The sequence below is a fragment of the Heterodontus francisci genome, chromosome 13, assembly GCF_036365525.1.
Source record: "Heterodontus francisci isolate sHetFra1 chromosome 13, sHetFra1.hap1, whole genome shotgun sequence".
NCBI classification, from domain to species: Eukaryota; Metazoa; Chordata; class Chondrichthyes; order Heterodontiformes; family Heterodontidae; genus Heterodontus; species Heterodontus francisci.
In genome coordinates, this window is record NC_090383.1 from 47,785,791 (window position 1) to 47,807,076 (window position 21,286).

At 42.1% G+C, this 21,286-nt stretch overlaps 1 protein-coding gene across 10 annotated transcripts in view; it reads right to left on the reverse strand.

The window, feature by feature from the left end:
* zdhhc14 (zinc finger DHHC-type palmitoyltransferase 14) overlaps positions 1 to 21,286 on the reverse strand; it is a 336,569-nt gene that overhangs the window by 49,575 nt on the left and 265,708 nt on the right. Inside the window, exons 9-10 of one of the 10 annotated variants that reach the window (XM_068044783.1) lie at positions 6,775 to 6,850; positions 771 to 1,910 (exon numbers count right to left, since the gene is read on the reverse strand). The exons of 8 other annotated variants lie outside the window; for them this stretch is intronic. In XM_068044783.1, coding sequence (XP_067900884.1) covers positions 6,797 to 6,850 — 54 coding nt within the window. In that variant the 3' untranslated portion in view covers positions 771 to 1,910; positions 6,775 to 6,796. Of the gene's footprint in view, positions 1 to 770; positions 1,911 to 6,774; positions 6,851 to 21,286 lie in introns of those variants that run through there. One more of the 10 variants, XM_068044784.1, reaches the window with a different exon arrangement.

The following is a 21,286-nucleotide window of genomic DNA, read 5'->3' on the forward strand; positions in this document are numbered from 1 at the left end:
GTTCTGCTGCTGGTGCCTTGGCCGCGTCATGTTCCACCTCCTCCTTGGAATCATCTGAAGAGGCTCTGTGCCTCCTGTAAGTCCAAACCTTGCTGCTGTGCAATGTTGTGCAGAGCACAGCACACCACAAATATTCTGGAGATTCTGGCTATTGCACACTGAAGGGCACTTCTAGTTCTGTCCAGGCACAAAAATATGTTCATACAGGAGTGCGTAAGATTCCAGACAGCTGCCATGATGCTTTTGGCCTATGGCAGTCCACTCTCCCTAATCTCTTAGCACCTCAAGGCAGACTTACCGACTAGTTGCCCGGAAACAAGGAATACTCCACCAAAAATGTGGCTGATGACACCCATGAGGAATGCAACCAATGAGGCCAAGGAGCAATACAATGAAAACCATGGGGAATCAGATGTGATACTGAGCAAGCCATTGGCACACTGAAAATGCCCTTCAGGTACCTGTACAGATCTGGAGATGCCCTTCAATACACACCAGTAAGAGTCTCCAGAATGGTCCTGGTGGGGTGCGCTCTGCACAACACTATCAAACAGCAAGTTTGGGCCTGTGGAGGAACAAGTTGCAAAGCACAGAACCTCTTCAGATGATTCCGAGGAAAAGGAGGCAGGACATGATATGGTCAAAGCACCAGTAGCAGTGCATATTGCTACTTTGGATGCCCTCATTAGTGCAAGATTCAGTTAGTTCCACTAATTCACCCATCTGACAGGCACATGCAACTTCCCCCACCAGTCCCACCCCTTTCCCCACCACAAAGGTGTCCTGCAGACAACCAGGCATCCCCATCACAGTCCCCAATTGCTTGGCAACAATTCTTGTCTTACCATTCATCAGAAGTGACAAGGCCGCGTGTCAGGATATAACCAAATATGGACAATGTGGGAAAGTGCTGGAAACAAATAATATCTATGTGGTTCAAAAATAAACCAGAAAATTAACTTTGTAATATTGTGTATCACATTCACGTGTACACCCCTATGCAACTACAAATCTTTATTCCTCGTCTTCTTAGCACTCCTACATGATGCAACAGAGGTAAAGGCAGGCTGCTCAGATCCCTGCTCTGACTGCTGAGATGCTCTTGGTTGAGATCCTCTGGGCATTGGAGCCCATGAAGACCCCACCAAAGACAGCTCCAACTGCATCTGTGTAGGGGCAGACTTGGCTATTGGGACATGAGGCAGCATGTGGGGTACTGACTGGGCTGCGCTCCCCAATGGGTGAGAAGTAGAAGGAAGCACTTTGAGCTGAGTCCCCACTTCCATGTCCCCTTTCACCATCAACCCTCTCATGGCCCACCCACACTTCCCTGCTAGAAATGAGCTGGAAAACACTTTGCTGCAGATCAGTGTTGCAACTAATGGGCAAGGCTAAAGTATCATGAATCGTATTTAAGGAGGCATTCATAGCATGCAAGTAATTGGTGAGGGCCTGCATGCACTCGTTTGATGCTCCATGTAGATGGTCATTCGTCCCATGGATAAAGGCATCATCGCAATGGCCTGCGACATCATGCCACTCATGCTTGAGATAGACTTCTCCAATCTCTCTGCAAGAGTGCACAGTGAAGCTGGAACCGCCCGCCTGTACATCGCACATTCTCTGCTGCTACTCAAGAACTATCCTCTTCGTTGACAGCCCCCAGAGGTATAGCATCTGTGTCCAGCTGAACAGAGCTTGGAGACTTCTGCGCATTCCAACGCGGGCTCTCCACTGCTGTCCCTACTCTACCATCTACTCTTGCTTGTGTGAGCCACCAGGTGAAAACCCTTAACAGTCCCACCGAAGTGTGAGTATCCGAGCTGGTGTATGGTTTGCATGAGTTCTGTGACGATGCATCCTCAGAGTCACTGTCCTCCTGAACCACCTCCTTTGGCATACTTGAAGATCTTGTGGAAGATTAAAGACATAAATTAGAACTGTCACAGTAAGAATGTTTTAACTGATCATTATGCATATGATATTTCACTTGCTGCTGCCATCACATCAACAGGAGTATTGTCTGCCATGTGGCTATCTGATATTTAATTTCATCACCAAGTAGCTGAGAGGCCTTCATCTGTGAGGACCAAGCGCACTGAGACTCTGCTGACGTCCAGTCCCTCCTCCTCTGCAGCTGTCTGTTGTGAGACAACTGGAGGGCTACCTCCAGTTCTCTGCCTCTTCCTCAAGCTCTGGGGGATGTATTCTCTTGTGCAAGGAGGGAAAGAAGATCTATGAGTGAGAGTATGACATGTGTTAAATAGATGGATGGGGAACATTTGTTGAGGGTGACAATGAGGGATAGGAATGTCATTGCATAAAGATGAGGGTGAGGTGGATGGAGAGATGGGGATGTGAGGAAGTGCATAGACAGAGAGGGATATTTGTATCTGCAAGGTGAGTTGGTGTGAGAAGTGATGTGCTGGAGTTGGCTTGAGAAGGCAGGGCTTGGTGTGATACACACATCAGGGTGCAGTTTAACGTGCCACTGTAATCACCCGTTCCTGCCCTGCTTAGGTTATTAAATCTTTCACAACATTGAATCCATGAGTGTGGCACCACATTCCTGCTGCTGACCTCATGGGCAACCTCCAGCCATGCCTTTGTTTCACTGGCATGCTTCTTCCTACTATCAATAGGGAGACTACTTTGCTGCAGGCCCTTACATCCCCCAGAATTGCATCCAGGGAGGTGTCACTAAAATGAGGCACAGCTTGTCAGCATGTGCACTCCATTCTGTCATTTCCTTGTGTTCTGCTCCCATCTCCAGAATTCATCAAATTTTATTTTTGGAATGTCCCTTTAAATATTGGAGTTGAAATCAATTCATGTGGGTTGTCATCACACCCGTTTAAGTTAATTGGTCAGGAAACCCGGAAATAATATAGCAATGCCGTTTCTGGGTTAAAATGCCACTGATAGGCGTACTGCGCTTACTTCCAGTTTACGCATGTGTTACCGGACACGCCCGCTCCCAGCCCATTTGGACCTTAAAATTCAGGCCAGAGATACTGAGCACTTGGACAATTGTCAGCTGATCAAAGAGGGTCAGCATGAATTTGTGAAGGATAGGTCATGCCTGATTAGTCTAGTAAAATTGTTTGTCACTAGCATGCTAGATAGGGAATCGCTATGGATGGTGTCAATATGGACTGCCAGAAGGCATTTGATAAGGCTCCGGGACACAAGAAGTTATTAGCAAAAATGAGAATACATGGAATTGGAGGTAACCTTGTGACATGGGTTGAGTGGTAATAGATAGAAAGTGGGGATAAAGGGGACATTATGTAATTGGTGGTTTGTGACAAGTGGTGTTTTCCAAGGATCTGTACTGGGCCTCTGCATTTTCACCATATGACTTGGATAAAGGAATAGGGCCATATATCCAAGTTTTCAGATTACATTAAGTTAGGAAGGGAGTGTGGATGGGAACAAGAAGTTACAAAGGCACGATGACAGACTAAGTGAGCAAAACTAGGGCAGATAGAATTTATGTTGGGAAGTGTGAAGTCATCACTTTAGATCTGAAAAAGACAAATCAATTTTTTTCTTAATGGTTTAAGACTAAAGCTCTGGTTAGGCCGAAACTAGAGCAATGCATCCAGTTTTGGTCACTATGCTTCAGGAAGGATGCGAGGGTTCTTAAGGTGCAGAGGAGATTTACCAGAATAGTTCCAGGGATGAGGATTTTAGCTAAAAAAAAAAGGTCAGGTTGGGGAATCTGTGGTTGTTCTCCCTCAAACAAAGGTGATTTGAGCGAGATTTGATAGAGATGTACATGATTATGACAGTTTTGGATAAGGTAGACAAAAAAAAAACTGTTCCCGTTAGCTGATTGTACAAGGACTAGGGGACACCAGATATAAGGCTTTGGGCAAGAGGTAGGATGTGAGGAAGAACGTTGTTACGCAGCAATTGGTCATGATCTGGAATTCGCTGCCCACATGACTCGCTGACTCAATATGTAGATAGGCCGACTAGAGGGGAGGCTATGTTGGATTTGGTGCTTGGCAACGAACCAGGCCAGGTGGCAGATCTCTCGGTGGGAGAGCATTTCGCTGATGGTGATCACAACTCCCTGACCTTTACTATAGTCATGGAGAGGGACAGGAGCAGACGGGATGGGAAAATATTTAATTGGGGGAGGGGAAATTACAATGCTATTAGGCAGGAACTGGGGAGCATAAATTGGGAACAGATGTTCTCAGGGAAATGAACGACAGAAATGTGGAGGTTGTTTAGGGAGCACTTGCTGCGACTGCTGGATAGGTTTGTCCCGATGAGGCAAGGAAGGGATGGTAGGGTGAAGGAACCTTGGATGACAAGAGATGTGGAACAGCTAGTCAAGACGAAGAAGGAAGCTTACTTAAGGTTGAGGAAGCAAGGATCAGACAGGGCTCTAGAGGGTTACAAGGTAGCCAGGAAGGAACTGAAGAATGGACTTAGGAGAGCTAGAAGGGGACATGAAAAATTCTTGGCGGGTAGGATTAAGGAAAATCCTAAGGCGTTCTACACTTATGTGAGGAACAAGAGGATGGCCAGAGGGAGGGTAGGGCCGATCAGGGATAGTGGAGGGAACTTGTGCCTGGAGTCGGAGGAGGTAGGGGAGGTCCTAAATGAATACTTTGCTTCAGTATTCACTAGTGAGAGGGACCAGGTCGTTTGTGAGGACAGCGTGAAACAGGCTGATATGCTCGAACAGGTTGATGTTAAGAGGGAGGATGTGCTGGAAATTTTGAAAGACATGAGGACAGATAAGTCCCCGGGGCCAGACGGGATATACCCAAGGATATTACGGGAAGCGAGGGAAGAGATTGCTGCGCCTTTGGCGATGATCTTTGCGTCCTCACTGTCCACTGGAGTAGTACCAGATGATTGGAGGGTGGCAAATGTTATTCCCTTGTTCAAGAAGGGGAATAGGGATAACCCTGGGAATTATAGACCAGTCAGTCTTACGTCGGTAGTTGGCAAATTATTGGAGAGGATTCTGAGAGACAGGATTTATGATTATTTGGAAAAGCATAGTTTGATTAGAGACAGTCAGCATGGCTTTGTGAGGGGCAGGTTATGCCTCACAAGCTTTATTGAATTCTTTGAAGATGTGACAAAACACGTTGATGAAGGAAGAGCAGTGGATGTGGTGTATATGGATTTTAGTAAGGTGTTTGATAAGGTTCCCCATGGTAGGCTCATTCAGAAAGTAAGGAGGCATGGGATACAGGGAAAGTTGGCTGTCTGGATACAGAATTTGCTGGCCCATAGAAGACAGAGGGAGGTAGTAGATGGAAAGTATTCAGCCTGGAGCTCGGTGACCAGTGGTGTTCCGCAGGGATCTGTTCTGGGACCTCTGCTCTTTGTGATTTTTATAAATGACTTGGATGAGGAAGTGGAAGGCTGGGTTAGCAAGTTTGCCGATGACACGAAGGTTGCTGGAGTTGTGCATAGTGTGGAAGGCTGTTGCAGGTTGCAACGGGACATTGACAGGATGCAGAGCTGGGCTGAGAAGTGGCAGATGGAGTTCAACCTGGAAAAGTGTGAAGTGATTCATTTTGGAAGGTCGAATTTGAATGCAGAATACAGGCTTAAAGACAGGATTCTTGGTAGTGTGGAGGAACAGAGGGATCTTGGGGTCCACGTCCATAGATCCCTCAAAGTTGCCACCCAAGTTGATAGGGTTGTTAAGAAGGCGTATGGTGTGTTGGCTTTCATTAACAGGGGGATTGAGTTTAAGAGCCGCGAGGTTATGCTGCAGCTCTATAAAGCCCTGTTGGAATATTGTGTTCAGTTCTGGTCGCCTCATTATAGGAAGGATGTGGAAGCTTTAGAGAGGGTGCAGAGGAGATTTACCAGGATGCTGCCTGGACTGGAGGGCATGTCTTGCGAAGAAAGGTTGAGGGAGCTAGGGCTTTTCTCATTGGAGCAAAGAAGGATGAGAGGTGACTTGATAGAGGGGTACAAGATGATGAGAGGCATAGATAGAGTGGATAGCCAGAGACTTTTTCCCAGGGTGGAAAGGGCTATCACCAGGGGGCATAATTTTAAGGTGATTGGAGGAAGGTTTAGGGGAGATGTCAGAGGTAGGTTCTTTACACAGAGAGTGGTGGGTGCGTGGAATGCACTGCCAGCGGTGGTAGTAGTAGCAGATACATTAGGGACATTTAAGCGACTCTTGGATAGGTACATGGATGATAGTAGTATGAAGGGTATGTAGGTAGTTTTATCCTAGAGTAGGTTAAAGGTTCGGCACAACATCGTGGGCCGAAGGGCCTGTACTGTGCTGTACTGTTCTATGTTCTATATGTTGCCGGCTCCAATCTGGAAGGATTCAGTCATGAAGAAATTCAGGGCCATGGTCACCTTCACAGCCACTGGCAGTGCTGTCCTTACCCTGCTCTGAGGTTGCAGGTCTGGTTCTGTAATCACCTCCTTTGTATAGCGTAGACAACACACACATTGCTCTTGGTTTAGGTTAAGAGAAGTGCTCCTAGAAGACCCCAGGTGGATAAGGGACCCTGTTGAGAGCATTTCTCGTCTTCCCTCTTGTAAGCAGCTTGCCCTTTTTGCCATCTCTGCTCCATCTCGCTCAAGAGGAATTGCAACTATGGCATCCATGGAGCAAGTGGTGTGCCCAGAACCCTTGCAGTCAAAACCAAGGCCTTCTCCATGTGCAGCACCAATCCCTGCAGACTTCCTCAACTTTAACCAACTCCTCAAAACACAAAGCACTTCCACAAATTCAAACAGAGCCATTAGAGAGGAATAGCAACTAACCTGCAAGTTGTTGATGAACCCTTTAAATACAGCTGGTGGGAGGGAGGGTCCTTCCTGCTGCAGAATACATGTTCGGCTGTGTGTTTTTAAGAGAGGGCGTTAGCTGGAGCGGTGAGGTCAAAAATGGCAGCACAGGTATCAAATCAGTGTTCCATGCAGACTGGTGTCACAATCTGCCTACTCTGCATATCCGGCACACGCTCCTAACACCCTCACCAAGATGGCTTTTAGTGCACGCCATGCCGGAGGTGTGCACATGCAGCATGAATGCTAATTTGGTATCAAAATGGTACCCACAGCACTGAAACTACAGGCGTTACGGAGACCAACTTTGCGGCCTTTATCTTCATAACTCTGAGAAATGTCAGCATGTAAAATAGGAATTGCTAATATATCACAGTAAATTACAACACTTTGCTGCTAGGGTTCACTTTTCTAATCAGGCTTTTAATCATAGAATCATAGAAAGTTGACGGCACAGAAAGAAGCCACTTGGCCCATCGTGTCTGCGCCAGCCAAAAAATAAGCCACCTTCCAGCATTTGGTCCATAGCCCTGCAGGTTACGGCACTTGAGGTGCATATCCAGGCACCTTTTAAATGAGTTGAAGGTTTCTGCCTCTACTATCCTTTCAGGCAGTGATTCCAGACCCCCATCATCCTTTCGATGAAAAAACATTTCCTCATTTCCCCTCCAATCTTTCTATCAATCACTTTAAATCTATGCCCTCTAGTCACTGACCTCTCTGCTAATGTAAATAGCCCTTCACCTCTATTCTGTCCAGACCCCTCACAATTTTGCACATTTCAATCAGATCTCCCTTCAGCCTTCTCTGTTCCAAGGAGAACAACCCCAGCCTATCCAATCTTTCCTCACAGCTGCATTTTTTCAGTCCTGGCAACATCCTCGTAAATCTCCTCTGTACCCTCTCTAGTGCAATTACATCCTTTCAGTAATGAGGTGACCAGAACTGCACACAGTACTCAAGTTCTGGCCCAACCAATGATTTATACAGTTCCAGCTTTTAAGGCATAAAGAGCAAAAAGGTTCTTGATTTATATTGGTCTTCCATAAAATTCATTCCTCAGCCTACACATTAGTCATCTTGTGGGAAGAGACAGAATTAGGACACATCACTGAACAGTGGAGGCTGCTAAAAAAAAAATCAACTTTGATCAGATTAAATCCTGGCATAAGAGCAAGTCTGCATCAAAGTACAAAGTTAATTCCCACTCATTGCAGCATAAACTCCCTTCCTAACAGCACTACGGATGTACCTACCCCACATAGGCTGCAGCAGTTCAAGGCAGCTCACCACCACCTTCTCAAGATCAATTAGGGATGGCAATAAATGCCAGCCTAGCTCGCGATGCCCACATCCCATGAACGAATAAAAAACCCCGATATAAAAGCGCATTTATCACATTTTTAGACCAGGGCTATTTCATCTCAATAGGGCTGATTTTCCTCTGCCTTCTGCCAGGGACTACTTAGGTCTCGGAGCAAAGCAGGGCAAAAAGGGGTGCCGTCATGAGGCTGAGTCACCATGCTTTGTATTTGCAGCATTCCAACTGAAGGTGGGTGGATGCTTTTGCCTGCAGCAGCTGCATACTAAACTGTTTTTGTGTGCAAGCAGTACTCTGCACACACCAGGGCTTTGGCTTTGCTCACCTGATCTTGGATTTAGGTAAGTGGGAAGAGAAATTACAATCCAGATTGGGCAGGTGTAGGTTTATTGGACTCTTAAATATGGTGTAAGATTTGTGGACATGTCAGACACCACACCTGGATGACTGATAATAGAAGCAGCTAGATGTTAAATACTGTCCATTACTGGAGACTTTGACCCTTTTAATCAATTTAAAATGGGCAATTATTCTAAAAAAAAATGTTATAAATATTTTTCTTATATTATACTGAGATGTACCCAACACATGGATAGACTTACTGCAGAATCGTATATTCTGATATTTAGGGCTGCCAACAGAAATTGGCTTTGAGGAGTCATGGTATTCTTGACACCCTGTAATGCAACTGGATTTAAGCCATTTGACCATTATGCACTGCAAGTAACATCAGACACAGTTTATGCGACAAAATAAAGAATTGAATGCACTGAAACTGGTAGAGAAGGCATATCACCCCGACCTGCAGTAAAGCTCGAGAGTTTATGAGAGCCTAAAATGGTCTATATGGTCTCAGTATTTCATTCTCAGATGTTTGACTGATGGATTCACCATTGAATGGGGCTGTCTGACTGGTTGTGACTAGGTTCCTGATATCATCTGGGGATTTCATCCTGTCATGCATACTTGTAAGAAGACTGGAGATTTTATCAACGCAATTCAGTTAGCATTATCACAATTTTTCTATTCTGATTCTTATTCTAACTGCATGGGATTAGAAGTAACCCTAGTTAATGAATATGCTTCAGCCTGCAGACATGTTCCAGTGGTGTCCCTCAGGGGATCAGTCCTAGGCTACTCCTGAGAGTCTTATTTATGACTTGGACAGTAGTGTTGGATGTATGGTAGACAGGTTTGCAGATGGCACCAAAATCTATGCAAAGGTTAAAACATTAGAGCAGTGCAATCAAATACAAAAAGGTTTGGATGTGCTAGGGAAGTGGGTCACACAATGGAAAACAGAATTTAATTGAGATAAATGTGGCGTCATGCACGTTGGTAGGGCCGACACAGAACAGACATATTATTTGCAGGGAACAATACTGAATAAGGTGTTATTGGGCACAGATCACTTAAGGTTCATGACCAATGTAGAGAAACTGCAGCTAAAGATAACAGGATATTCGAATGTATTAATAGAACCATTGCCTCTATACAGGTCACTAGTCAGAATGCATCTGAAGTACTGTGCCCAGTTTTGGTTCCCTCACATGGTGGGTAAAAAAGTCCAGAAGAGAACGACAACAATGATTCAACAACATAGCGGAGGGGCTAGACAGCTGAAGGCATGACCACCAATGGTGGATCAATTAAAATTGAGGTTGCTCAAGTTACCAGAATTAGATAAGTGCAAGTATCTCGGAGAATTCTGAGGCTTTAAGGAGATAATAGAGATAGGGAAGGGCAAGGACATGGATAGATTTAAAAACAAGGATGAGAATTTTAAAATCGAGGCGTCGTTTGACCAGGAGCCAATCTAGATAGATCAGTGAGCACAGGTGATGGATGAATGGTATTTGGTGCGAGTAAGGACACAGGTAGCAGAGTGTTGGAGGTCCTCAAGCTTATGGAGGATAGAATGTGGGAAGCTGGCCAGGAGTGCATTGGAATACTCAAGTCTAGAGTCTAAAGGCATAGATGAGGGTTCTTAGCTGAAAGAATCTCAGCTACTCAGGTAGACTCAAAAACCTTGGTCTATTTATTTTTGAGCAAGGACTGGACAGCATCCCTGTTAACAGATTATCCCAATTTAACTTATTGTGGATGATTGCATCGACATCATGGACTTAACGGAAACTTGGATGAAGGTTGATGACACCTTTCCCCTTAATGAAGCCTCTCCACCTGGCTACATTTTCCACCACTTGCCCTGTGAAGACCACGACGGTAGCGTTGTGGCGGTTATCACCAGATCACACCTTCGCCTGACCCCCTACTCCTCTGATACTTTCTCCTCCTTGGAGCATTTTACCTTGTTCCACCCCATGAGAAACGGATGCCCGCCCCAGGTCAATCAAGGCCCTTAAGTGGCCAATTAACTGCCACTTAAGGGCCTCCTCCCACCACCGCGAGTATTTTACCCTCAGCGGCCGGACGGCAAAGGCCCCAAGAACTCTGCCTGATTTAACCAGGCAGCCTTCTTGCGGGCTGTGGGGTGGGGGCCTGCTGATCGCCACCCTGTGCCCCACGGAGGGCCACCCCCGAAGCTCAGACTACCAACGAACAAGACTCCCCGTCCACCCCCCGCCCCACAACTGACCCTCCCTTGCCTCGCCGGGGACTGGCCGATTGTCCCCAGTGAGGCTCCAAAAACTTACCTGAGCTCCGGGGCCATCCTTCCTTTTGCCTCAAATGGCTGGGTGGAGTCCCACCAGTAGCCACAGCTCCCGGTGGCACTGCTGAGACTAAGATCCGCTGGCCCGCTGATTGGCCAGCAGCTCCATTAGGCGGGACTTCTTGCCTCAAGGAGGTGGAAGTTCCACTCAAGACCAATTGAGGGCCTGGGGAGCGAAAAATTCCAGCGTGGCTCTCCAGGCCTGGTGGAGGCGGGCTCACCACCAAATTTTCGGCCTCCCACCCAACATAAAATTCAGGCCCAAAAACAAGAAATGCTGGAATCACTCAGCAGGTCTGGCAGCATCTGTGGAAAGAGAAGCAGAGTTAACGTTTCGGGTCAGTGACCCTTCTTCGGAACTGACAGTTGGACCAATCTGCACCTTCTCCTTTGTTATCTCTTGCCCCACCCCCACCTCACTTGTTTATAATCTGTGACTTTTCTAATATTTGTCAGTTCCGAAGAAGGGTCACTGACCCGAAACGTTAACTCTGCTTCTCTTTCCACAGATGCTGCCAGACCTGCTGAGTGATTCCAGCATTTCTTGTTTTTGTTTCAGATTTCCAGCATCCGCAGTATTTTGCTTTTATATAAAATTCAGGCCCCTATCTCTGTAATCTCCTACAGCCCCACAAGCTTCCGAGATATCTGCATGCCTCTAATTCTGGCTTCTTGAGCATCCCTGATTTTAATCGCTCCACCACTGGTGGCCGTGCCTTCACTCGATTGGGCTTTACGCTATAGAATATCCTCCCTACACCTCTCCATCTCGCTTTCCTCTTTTAAGACACTCCTTAAAACCTACGTTTTTGATCAAGCTTTTGGTCATATGACCTACTATCGCCTTATCTGACACTGTTATATCTTATTTTATAATGCTCCTGTGAAGTACCTTGGGTACTATATAAATATAAATTGTTATTGCCTGTTATTTTTAACAGATTGGGGAGGAGAGGACTGCGAACACAAATCTAAACTGTGTGAAAGTAGGAATAGACTGCATGTTAGGTGGTTTTTACTCTTCCAGAGAGTAGCGAGTCTCTGGAATACATTGTCAGCTGGCGTGGTGGATGCTGACTCTCTGCATGCCTTCAAAAAGGATCAGTTCTTGATTGGGGCAGAGATCGCATCATAGGTAAGTGTCTTTAAGGATAATACTTGGTCCATGTGATCAGGACTGGTTTTGATCGCCTGTGGGGGTTGGAATGGAATTTCCAGAATATTTTTCCCTCATTGGTCCTGGGTTTTTTCAGCTTTTTTTGCCTCTTTCAGGAAGTTACATGGCTGCAGGAAAGGTGAGGATAGGGTTGGGGGTGAGGGAAGGAAGTGTTTAGTCATGATACTTGGTCATGATGGTCTGGGGCAGGCTTGATGGACCAGCTGGTCTTTTCTGCTGGTTATCTTCCTATGTCAGTACTCTCCCATGGCCTTGTACTTGGGGAGTCAAGGCCAAATGTAGTCATTGGTGAAGTGGGGTCAGAAGATGGGGCGGAGGATGCACGAATGGAAATCAGTCTCCATTTTTAAAGTCATACATTTGGTCATACTTACACAATGATTTGATACTACTTATAGTTAAATATTAACATTTACAGAAATTTGGGAAGCAGAGAAGTAGAGTTGATAAAAGCATTGAAATTCCGCTGCATACAGGTTGAGGAGCTGGGAGATACAAAACTGAGGCACGACAACTTCACCAATGGTGAGGGCTGTAATTACAGTGCGACAAGTTTACATAGGCGGTTTCTATTATAAATGCAGACATATCAATTTATTAACAGGAAAAGGTTGACACAAAAGTGTGACAAAAACATGACAGAAGGAAGTAAGGTTCTGTAGACAGGTGTATGCATACATAAGATGTTTAATATATTATAGATAGAGATATATCTGCAAATTGCCTTTTGTAAACTGCTCACATTCAGTATTACATTGTGAAACTGGAGAAACAAATGGAACCACAAAGTATTCGGGAATTCAGGTCAAATATTCCCAGAATATATTTGCGTTAATTTTGCTAGATTTTTTTAGTTTGATGCAGAAACACTACCGATAGCTAATGGATTCAAATGCACTTTTATGTGAAATGTGGTCTACAGCTTGATAAAATGATAAGATAATAACAGGAATTACAATGGGTGATGTTGGGCTGTACAACTCAAAACAAGGATCTGTGTGGGGTAATTAAAAACCATAACATATTGTTATATGGACAGAAAAATACTGAAAGTAGTAGCAATTTAAAAACACTTTCCCTCCCATCAGTTTATACCATCTCTTTATTGCAGATATAGGCTGCAGGGTGGGACCACTACTAGTTTGTTTTATGGTTATCTCTCATTCCAATTATGATGGTAGAATATCAGCCTTGCCATGGTTGAAAAGAATACATCTCGGGGGTGGGGGAATGTTGGTTCTGAAAGATTGCATGAATTCCATTTGTATTTGTCAAATTATCAAGGCAATGTTAGATAAAATATTTACAAATGGAAAACACCAGAATGGTTAGAACATCTTCCTTAGCATTTTCAATTAATGTATGTGGCTCTTTGGATGGTCTGCTCATAATACCTTAAAAATAGGTAGTAATTTCCAACTATTTATTTGGCAACATTAGAAAAAAAATGCAAGTATAACATTCTAACATTGCAGTACAAACATCAAAGGCACTGTAAACAAATTTAGGTAAACCGACACTGAAGATACAGAAGAATTTGATTTGAAAAACAACATTTCTTCACCTCCCCCTAACATAATTTTACCTAAGTAAGGAAACAATCTGAGGTCTTTGAAATTGGCATGTGAGTGTTCCAAATGTAATTCCAGCAATGGTGCATGGCACTTAGACACCACAGCTGGAACTAATACATATGTGGTAGAAAGAAATATTAGTTTAAGCTCCAAGAATGGTATAAAGATATGACTAAGGAAGTTTAGACATTTGAATTTTGAAAAATACTAGCAGACAAAGCAATGTGTGTGTAAATAATAGCCCTCATCTAAAAATGTACAACTTTAACCTTTACAGTGTTGGTATCTCCAGGAAATTCTGAACTACCTGAGCAAGCAAATTTGTTTTAATATAAAAGCACTTTACACCGAGGCTCAAGAATGACTTTACATTACAGCAATAATACTACAAAGATGATAAAAATAGGCTTATTGCTGTAACAATAACATACACTTTAAAAACATTTAAAAAAAACAGCTAAAGAACATTTATTTGCTGAACACCTTTTATTTCCCTACTTTCTACATTAATTTTTGTTTTCTATCCTCTATGTTCCATTGTTCACAAAACAATTCTTACTTTTGTTTAACTAAACTTAACCTTAGCCTAAGCTGAGCCACTTTCCATTTCTGGAACCAAGGCCACCTCAATAAAAATCTGTTTTTGACTGGCTGAAAGTCCACTTTTTCAGGCAACCAAAAGGTACTTTAGCAAAGATTTACCTAATAGTATCATTAGAAGGACAAGACAAGCTTGTTAATATAAAGTTGAACAATTCTTGCAATCAGGAGCACATGACGAGATAATTGGCTGCCCTCTTACGATGACATTACAAAACAAATGATCTTGTTGGTGTCCCCTGGGGGAATGCTGTAGCAGCTTCATGATACACACTTCAGCCTCATTAAAACATGTATACCTCCTGCCCCCATTACCCACTTACTGTTAGTTTAAAAAGGTCATCAAGAACAAAAATTGAATTTCCTGCTTTATACTCATTCTGCCACGCTTGGAAACATTAGCAAGTAAAGGAAATACATCCAATGGTCTTCAGCAGTCAAGTATTTGGGATGTTGTAATGAGATTTGCAATGTTATAAATATTTAATGAGACAGCTCAAAATACATCATGAAGAAATTGGGAATAAAGATTCAGTAATCTCATCAAATGTAGTACTAAAACTGAGTGCCCCTAGATAAGTGGTACAAGTACATTTTTCCACATTTTTCCCGTATAAAGCCGTCTCAATTTCCCTTTCTGTTTAAGAATACAAAATCTAAAAGATGGACAAACATAGATTTTGTTTCCAAATAACAGCTTGTGTAGGTCACATATGAAGGTCCCTTACCTTTCAAAAATGTCTAAATGATAACAAATACATTATGCATCAAGCAAATGCTGACAATACACATATTAGGTATTATATGATTACATATATCTCATTCTCAATTCAAGTACACATGCTTATTGGTTGTGTTGTATCAAAGGAAGTTGCATTAATAATAGGAAATTTGATATTCAGCTTTCAAGCAATTCAAATAGGTATTGCAGTAAATAAATGTCAAACATGTACCACACGAATGGTTAAGTTGTCTGTACAAATGGATAGACTCCAAATGACATACCTATGATAGAAATACTACTGTCAACACTGACATAAAAGCCAGATGCAATCAGATGAAACTTTCACATCAAAGAAATACATGACATTTTGATTCCCTTTTGATTAACTGGGGTAAAGTTTCCAGGGGGTTTCCCCAAAATTCCTTCTGTAACTTTGGTGGAAACCCTAGAAAAACAGTGTAAACAGCTGTTACGTGTTTTTCCCAGGGAAGAACCCCAGAGGAAATTCATTGGGAAGGCTGATTTACTGCACAGGTGAGTCGAGCTACAGGAAATATAAATATAGCTGACTGAAACCAAGGTGCTAAAAGGTTAAAAGGCTATACCATATCACTCTCTAAATTAAATGATCAATACTTGAGAGAATTATAACGAGAAACTGCTGGTGAACATACGGAACAATTTGGTTTTAAGCTAATTGCAAAGCAAAATACAAATCATCATTGTAGAACTGAATATAGTTATAGCTGAAGAAATTTCTTTTTAAGGCTCACCAACCAAAAGTTGTGAAAAGCAGATGTTCTTCATTGCAACCAACACCACTGAAGCAGATTAGCTGGTCATTATCACATTGCTATTTGTGGGACCTTGTTGTGCGTAAATTAGATGCTGTGTCTTCTACATTACAATAGTGATGATACATCAAAAATACTTCATTGGCTGTAAAGCACTTTGGGACATCCTGAGGTCGTGAAAGACACTCTATAAATGCAATTTTGTCTTTCTTCTTACATGCTAGCATGTTACTGCACTATTAACTTCTCTATTTCACTACTTTCCTGGTATATTAAAAATTCCTTCTGTGCCTAAAAAAAGGCAAATATATATTTTGTAAATAAATTGTTCTCTCTATCTTCATTTTCCTCTGATCTGTTCTCCTTTAGGTTAGTAGGATTGAATAGTGTTGGTCAGTAACTTCTCTGTTGATAATGCTGGTCCATATTAGCCAAAAGGTTTTTTGGTCTAAAGAGATTCCCTGCTGAGATTTTTTTTCCATCTCCGAGATTAAACAATCCCATGCCATGAATGGATTAAAATTTTCCTATAGCATAAACTGTGTCCAAATATTGGTCAGGTCTGAAATTGGACTCTAGCCTCTAAATATTGTTTCAGTTACCAAGACACCTCTAACACCCTTAAATTGTCCTGTAGCTACCCTGGCATTGAAGTGGATTGAGCTTGCCTGTTAATTGAACATTGCCTACAATTTAGTACATAGTTATAGAGTTCAGCAACAGCCTTGGATAGAACGTTGCAAGACAGAGAATCACAATGTCAACTGAAACAAAACATAGCTGTTCTGAATGATAGGTAGAAAACAAAAATAGTGCAGCAATCTAATTCTGCATATACAACTGTGACAGATCTGCTCACATGTAGAAAAAATACATTTGTGCCAAACCTTAGTTCGAAAAAAGCTTTGCAATAACTTGAAAAGACTTCTCTTCTCCCTAAGGTATAAGGCAGGGGTGAAAAATTACATTCTAATTGGGCACACAAGGTGAGAGAGTAGATCAGAGGTCTGCAACTGTTCCTGCTACTGTGATACGTATTAGTAATCCAATACTCAGATTAAAAACGGATTTATGCTTTGAGAACAATTTATGATGCTTCCTATTGTTTGAGGTTCTGTTGCATATTGAAAGTGCAAATGAAAGGAAAGAGTAATATCAACCTTTAAAAATGATTGTACCTTCTGAATTGTAAGTAGGATAGACTGGAGATCTCGTTTTGGATCCAGGTCTACCACCTGTCCACCTTTGGTATAGAGTGAAAGCCATTGCCTAGTACAGGTATTGCAATTTGGAATTTCTCGGATGTTATGGTGGAAAGGATGAATAGCACTGTGGATAGGACTTTCAACTAAGAAGGGGAGAGGGATCTGGTGGCAATAACATAAGCTTGAAGATAAAATAAGAAATGAGAGTAAAAGTCAAACCAAAGAAGGGAATAAGGGTGAGGTAACTGGGAAGGCAACATCTAGAACATAAGATAAAATGACAGTTAAAAATAAAGTGAAAGAAACAGTTAATTTAAACAAAGTAAATTGCTTGTACATCAATGTGCACAGTATCTGAAACAAAATGGGGGAACTGGAGGCAATAATAGTGAGGAGCTAGATCTAATAATGATAACTGAAACATGGCTACATAAAGAATAGGGCTGACAGTTAAATATGACAGGGTATAACAGATTTCGAAAGGGTAGGGCCTAGGGGGTGGGGTAGCTGTACTAACTGGCAGTAGAAAAAAGGGGCATAACTAACATTAAGATAGTTAATGGGCGGCACAGTGGCACAGTGGTTAGCACCGCAGCCTCACAGCTCCAGCGACCCAGGTTCAATTCTGGGTACTGCCTATGTGGAGTTTGCAAGTTCTCCCTGTGTCTGCGTAGGTTTTCGCCGGGTGCTCCGGTTTCCTCCCACAGCCAAAGACTTGCAGGTTGATAGGTAAATTGGCTATTATAAATTGCCTCTAGTATAGGTAGGTGGTAGGGGAATATCGGGACAGGTGGGGATGTAGTAGGAATATGGGATTAGTGTAGGATTAGTATAAATGGGTGGTTGATGGTCGGCACAGACTCGGTGGGCCGAAGGGCCTGTTTCAGTTCTGTATCTCTAAATGAAAAATAAATAAATAGAAATAATCCATATGGACAGAGATAAAGGATAAGAAGGGATTGATCAGGCTAATAGGGGTATACTACAGGCCACCTAATAGTGGAAGGAAGCTGCTAAATCTAGTAATGTGAATTGTAATAATAGAACAAAAAAGTAAAAATAGAGGAACATTTATGCAAAAATGATCACAATAAAATAATGATTTTGAAAGACATGTATAAAATAAAGACCAAAGTAATAACTGGAAATAATTTAAAAAGCTCATCAACAGAGTTCAGGAGGAACATTCTCCACTAAGTAAAACAAGAACAGACTAGCCAATAACGAAACAGTGGATGAAGAGAGATGAGGGCAAAATTGAATCTAAAATAAACATACATACACTAAGCACATGGACAATAATGGAGAAGATGGCAAAACGGAATACAAACAAGTTATTAAAACTCCAGAAAACAATTGGGAAAGCAAAGAGGAGCTACAAAATTTAACTATCAAGGAATATAAAAAGAAATAGTAATGTATTCTACACACACAACAAAACGAAAATCAGGATAGAGACTAGGCCACTAAGAAATGCATAAGATAACCTCACAGATAATGACAGCAAAATGTAGAAATACTGAATAATTACTTTGCCTCAGTATTTACCATAGAGATTAATAGTAGAATGAGAGATCAAAAAAGGAATCAAGACATTTAAATTAGAAAGGACAGGGTGGGGGTGGGTTTGGAAAATAATTCATAAACTAGCTAAACTTAGAGAAGATAAAACCCTGGAATGAATTATATCCACAGATACTAAAAGAAGCTAGGGAAGAGATAGTACAGCACTATTATATATTTTTAAAAATGTTATTCCTATATTTAAAAAGCGAGGTAGCACAAGTCCAGGGAACTATAGACTTGTAGCTTAACATGGGTGGTAGGAAAGGTAATGGAATTTTTACTCAAAGTTCAAGTCAAAGGCAATATAAGTTAAATTAAATTTCTATTTACAATCTATATTAATGACTTGGATGCAGGGATAGAAGGTACTATAGCCAAATTTGCAGATGACACTAAAATAGGTGGGATAGTAAGTTGCAATAAAGAAATAAGAAATTTACAAATGGATATAGATAGGTTAGGTGAATGGACCAAAATTTGGCAGATGGAGTTTAATGTGGATAAGTGTGAGGTTATCCATTTTGGTCAGAAGAATAAAAAGGCAAATTACCTAAATGGAGAGAAACTTCAGAGTGCTTTGGTGCAGAGGGGTCTGGGTGTCCTCGTGCATGAATCACAGAAAACTAGTATGCAGGTGCAGCAGGTAACAAGGAAGGCAAATGGAATTTTGGCATTTATTGCTAAAGGAATAGAGTATAAAAGCAGGGAAGTGTTGCTGCAACTGTACAAGGCATTAATGAGACTGCACCTGGAGTATTGCGTACAGTTGTGGTCCCCTTACTTGAGGAGGGATGTAGTTGCATTGGAGGCAGTTCAGAGGAGGTTTACTAGATTGATTCCAGACATGAGGGGTTTGTCTTAAGAAGAGAGATTGAGCAGTTTAGGCCTTTACTCTATAGAGTTTAGAAGAATGAGAGGAGATCTAATTGAGGTATATAAGATGATTAAGGGGATTGACAAAGTAGACGTAGAGAGGATGTTTCCTCTGGTGGGGCAATCTAGAACGAGAGGTCATAGTTTTAGGATAAGGGGCAGCAGATTTAAAACAGAGATGAGGAGAAATTACTTCTCTCACAGGGTTGTGAGTCTGTGGAATTCACTACCCCAGAGTGCGATGGATGCCGGGACATTGAGTAAATTTGAGGACCTAGACTGACTTTTAATTAGTAATGGGTTGAAGGGTTGTGGAGAACTGGCAGGAAAATGGAATTGAGGCCGAGCTGAGATCAGCCATGATTGCATTGAATGGAGGAGCAGGCTCAAGGGGCTGAATTGCCTACTCCTGCTCCTAGTTCTTATGTTCTAATGTAAATGGTACAATTTTAAAGGGAGTACAGGAACAGAGAGACCTGGGAGTGCATGCAGACGAGTTAATCAGGCAGTTGAAAAATCATATGGGATTCTGGGCTTCGTAAATAGAGGCACAGAGTACAAAAGCAAGGAAGTTATGGTAAACCTTTATAAATCAAAGGTTAGGCCTCAACCGGAGTATTGTGTCTAATTCTGGGCACCGCACTTCAGGAATAATGTCAAAGACTTAAAGACGGTGCTGGGATGTGGGACTTCAGTTGTGTGGGGAGACTGAAGAAGCTGGGATTATTCTCCTTTACGGCAGAGGTGGTTAGAGGTAAATTTAATAGAAGTGTTCAAAATCATGAAGAGTTTTGACAGACTAAATCTGACAGAGATCATTGGTAAAAAGAACAAGAGAGGTGAGGCAAAAAAAATCTATGCAGCGAGCTGTTACGGTCTGGAATACACTGCCTTTAAAGTTGGTGGCAGCATATTCAATAATAAACTACCAAAAGGGATAAATACATGAAACAGAAATATTTGCGGTGCTATGGGGAAAGAGTAGGGGAGTGGGACTAATTGGCGGTAAGTGGTTTTCCACAGGGATTGATGCTCGGACCATTACTGTTCAGCACCTGTATAAAAGATTTGGAGTCAGAAATACAATTTCAAAATTTGCAGATGACACCAAGTTGGGTTATTGGTAATACTGTGGAAAACTGCAACAAAATATAGGACAGCATTAATAAACTTGCGAATTAGCATGTAAATGGCAAATTAATTTCAACATAGAGTAATGTGAGGTGGTATATTTTGGCAGGAGGAATAAGGAGGTGATATGCTCCTAGTAAAATACTAATTTAAATGGGAGGAGCGAAGGGATTTAGGGGTACATAGACAAATCATTAAAAGCAGCAACACAATTTAACAAAGTCATAAAAATGCTAATAAAGCACAGGGGTTAATTTCTAAAGGAATATAATTGAAAAGCAGGACAGTTATGTTAGACTTCTACAGAACATTGGTTAGACCATATTTGGAATACTTTGTATAGTTCTGGTCTCCATATTACAAAAAGGATAGAGAGGGATTGTAGCAGATGCAAAAAAGATCTACAAGGATAATACCAGAACTGGGCAATCTGGGCGCTAAAGTGGTCTGAAATTCAAACTTATGAATCCATCTGAAGTATAGTTCTGCCTCTTGTGAAAAAGTTGCAAATTGCATTGCATATTCCTCTCCCTTCCACAAGGTTGTATTAGCCACAGATGTAAATGTTCTTCCTTTTAAATTTATAAAATAGTTTCATGCAGCTGAAAACTGATCTCATACTATACTAAAACTGAATGCTGGAAATTGTTTAATACTTCATATGCCTGCACTGATTGGTGTTTGGTCGCATTTCTTTATTCTCTCAGTGTGACTAGAATAGCTCCATGACATTGACATTCTCCATTCTTCAGTATTATTTAGTCAAACTGCATTTGACACATTTCTGTGAAGCGATAAGGTTGTTCATGTGTTCAGGACACCTTGTTAATCACAGCGGCTTGGCTGTCC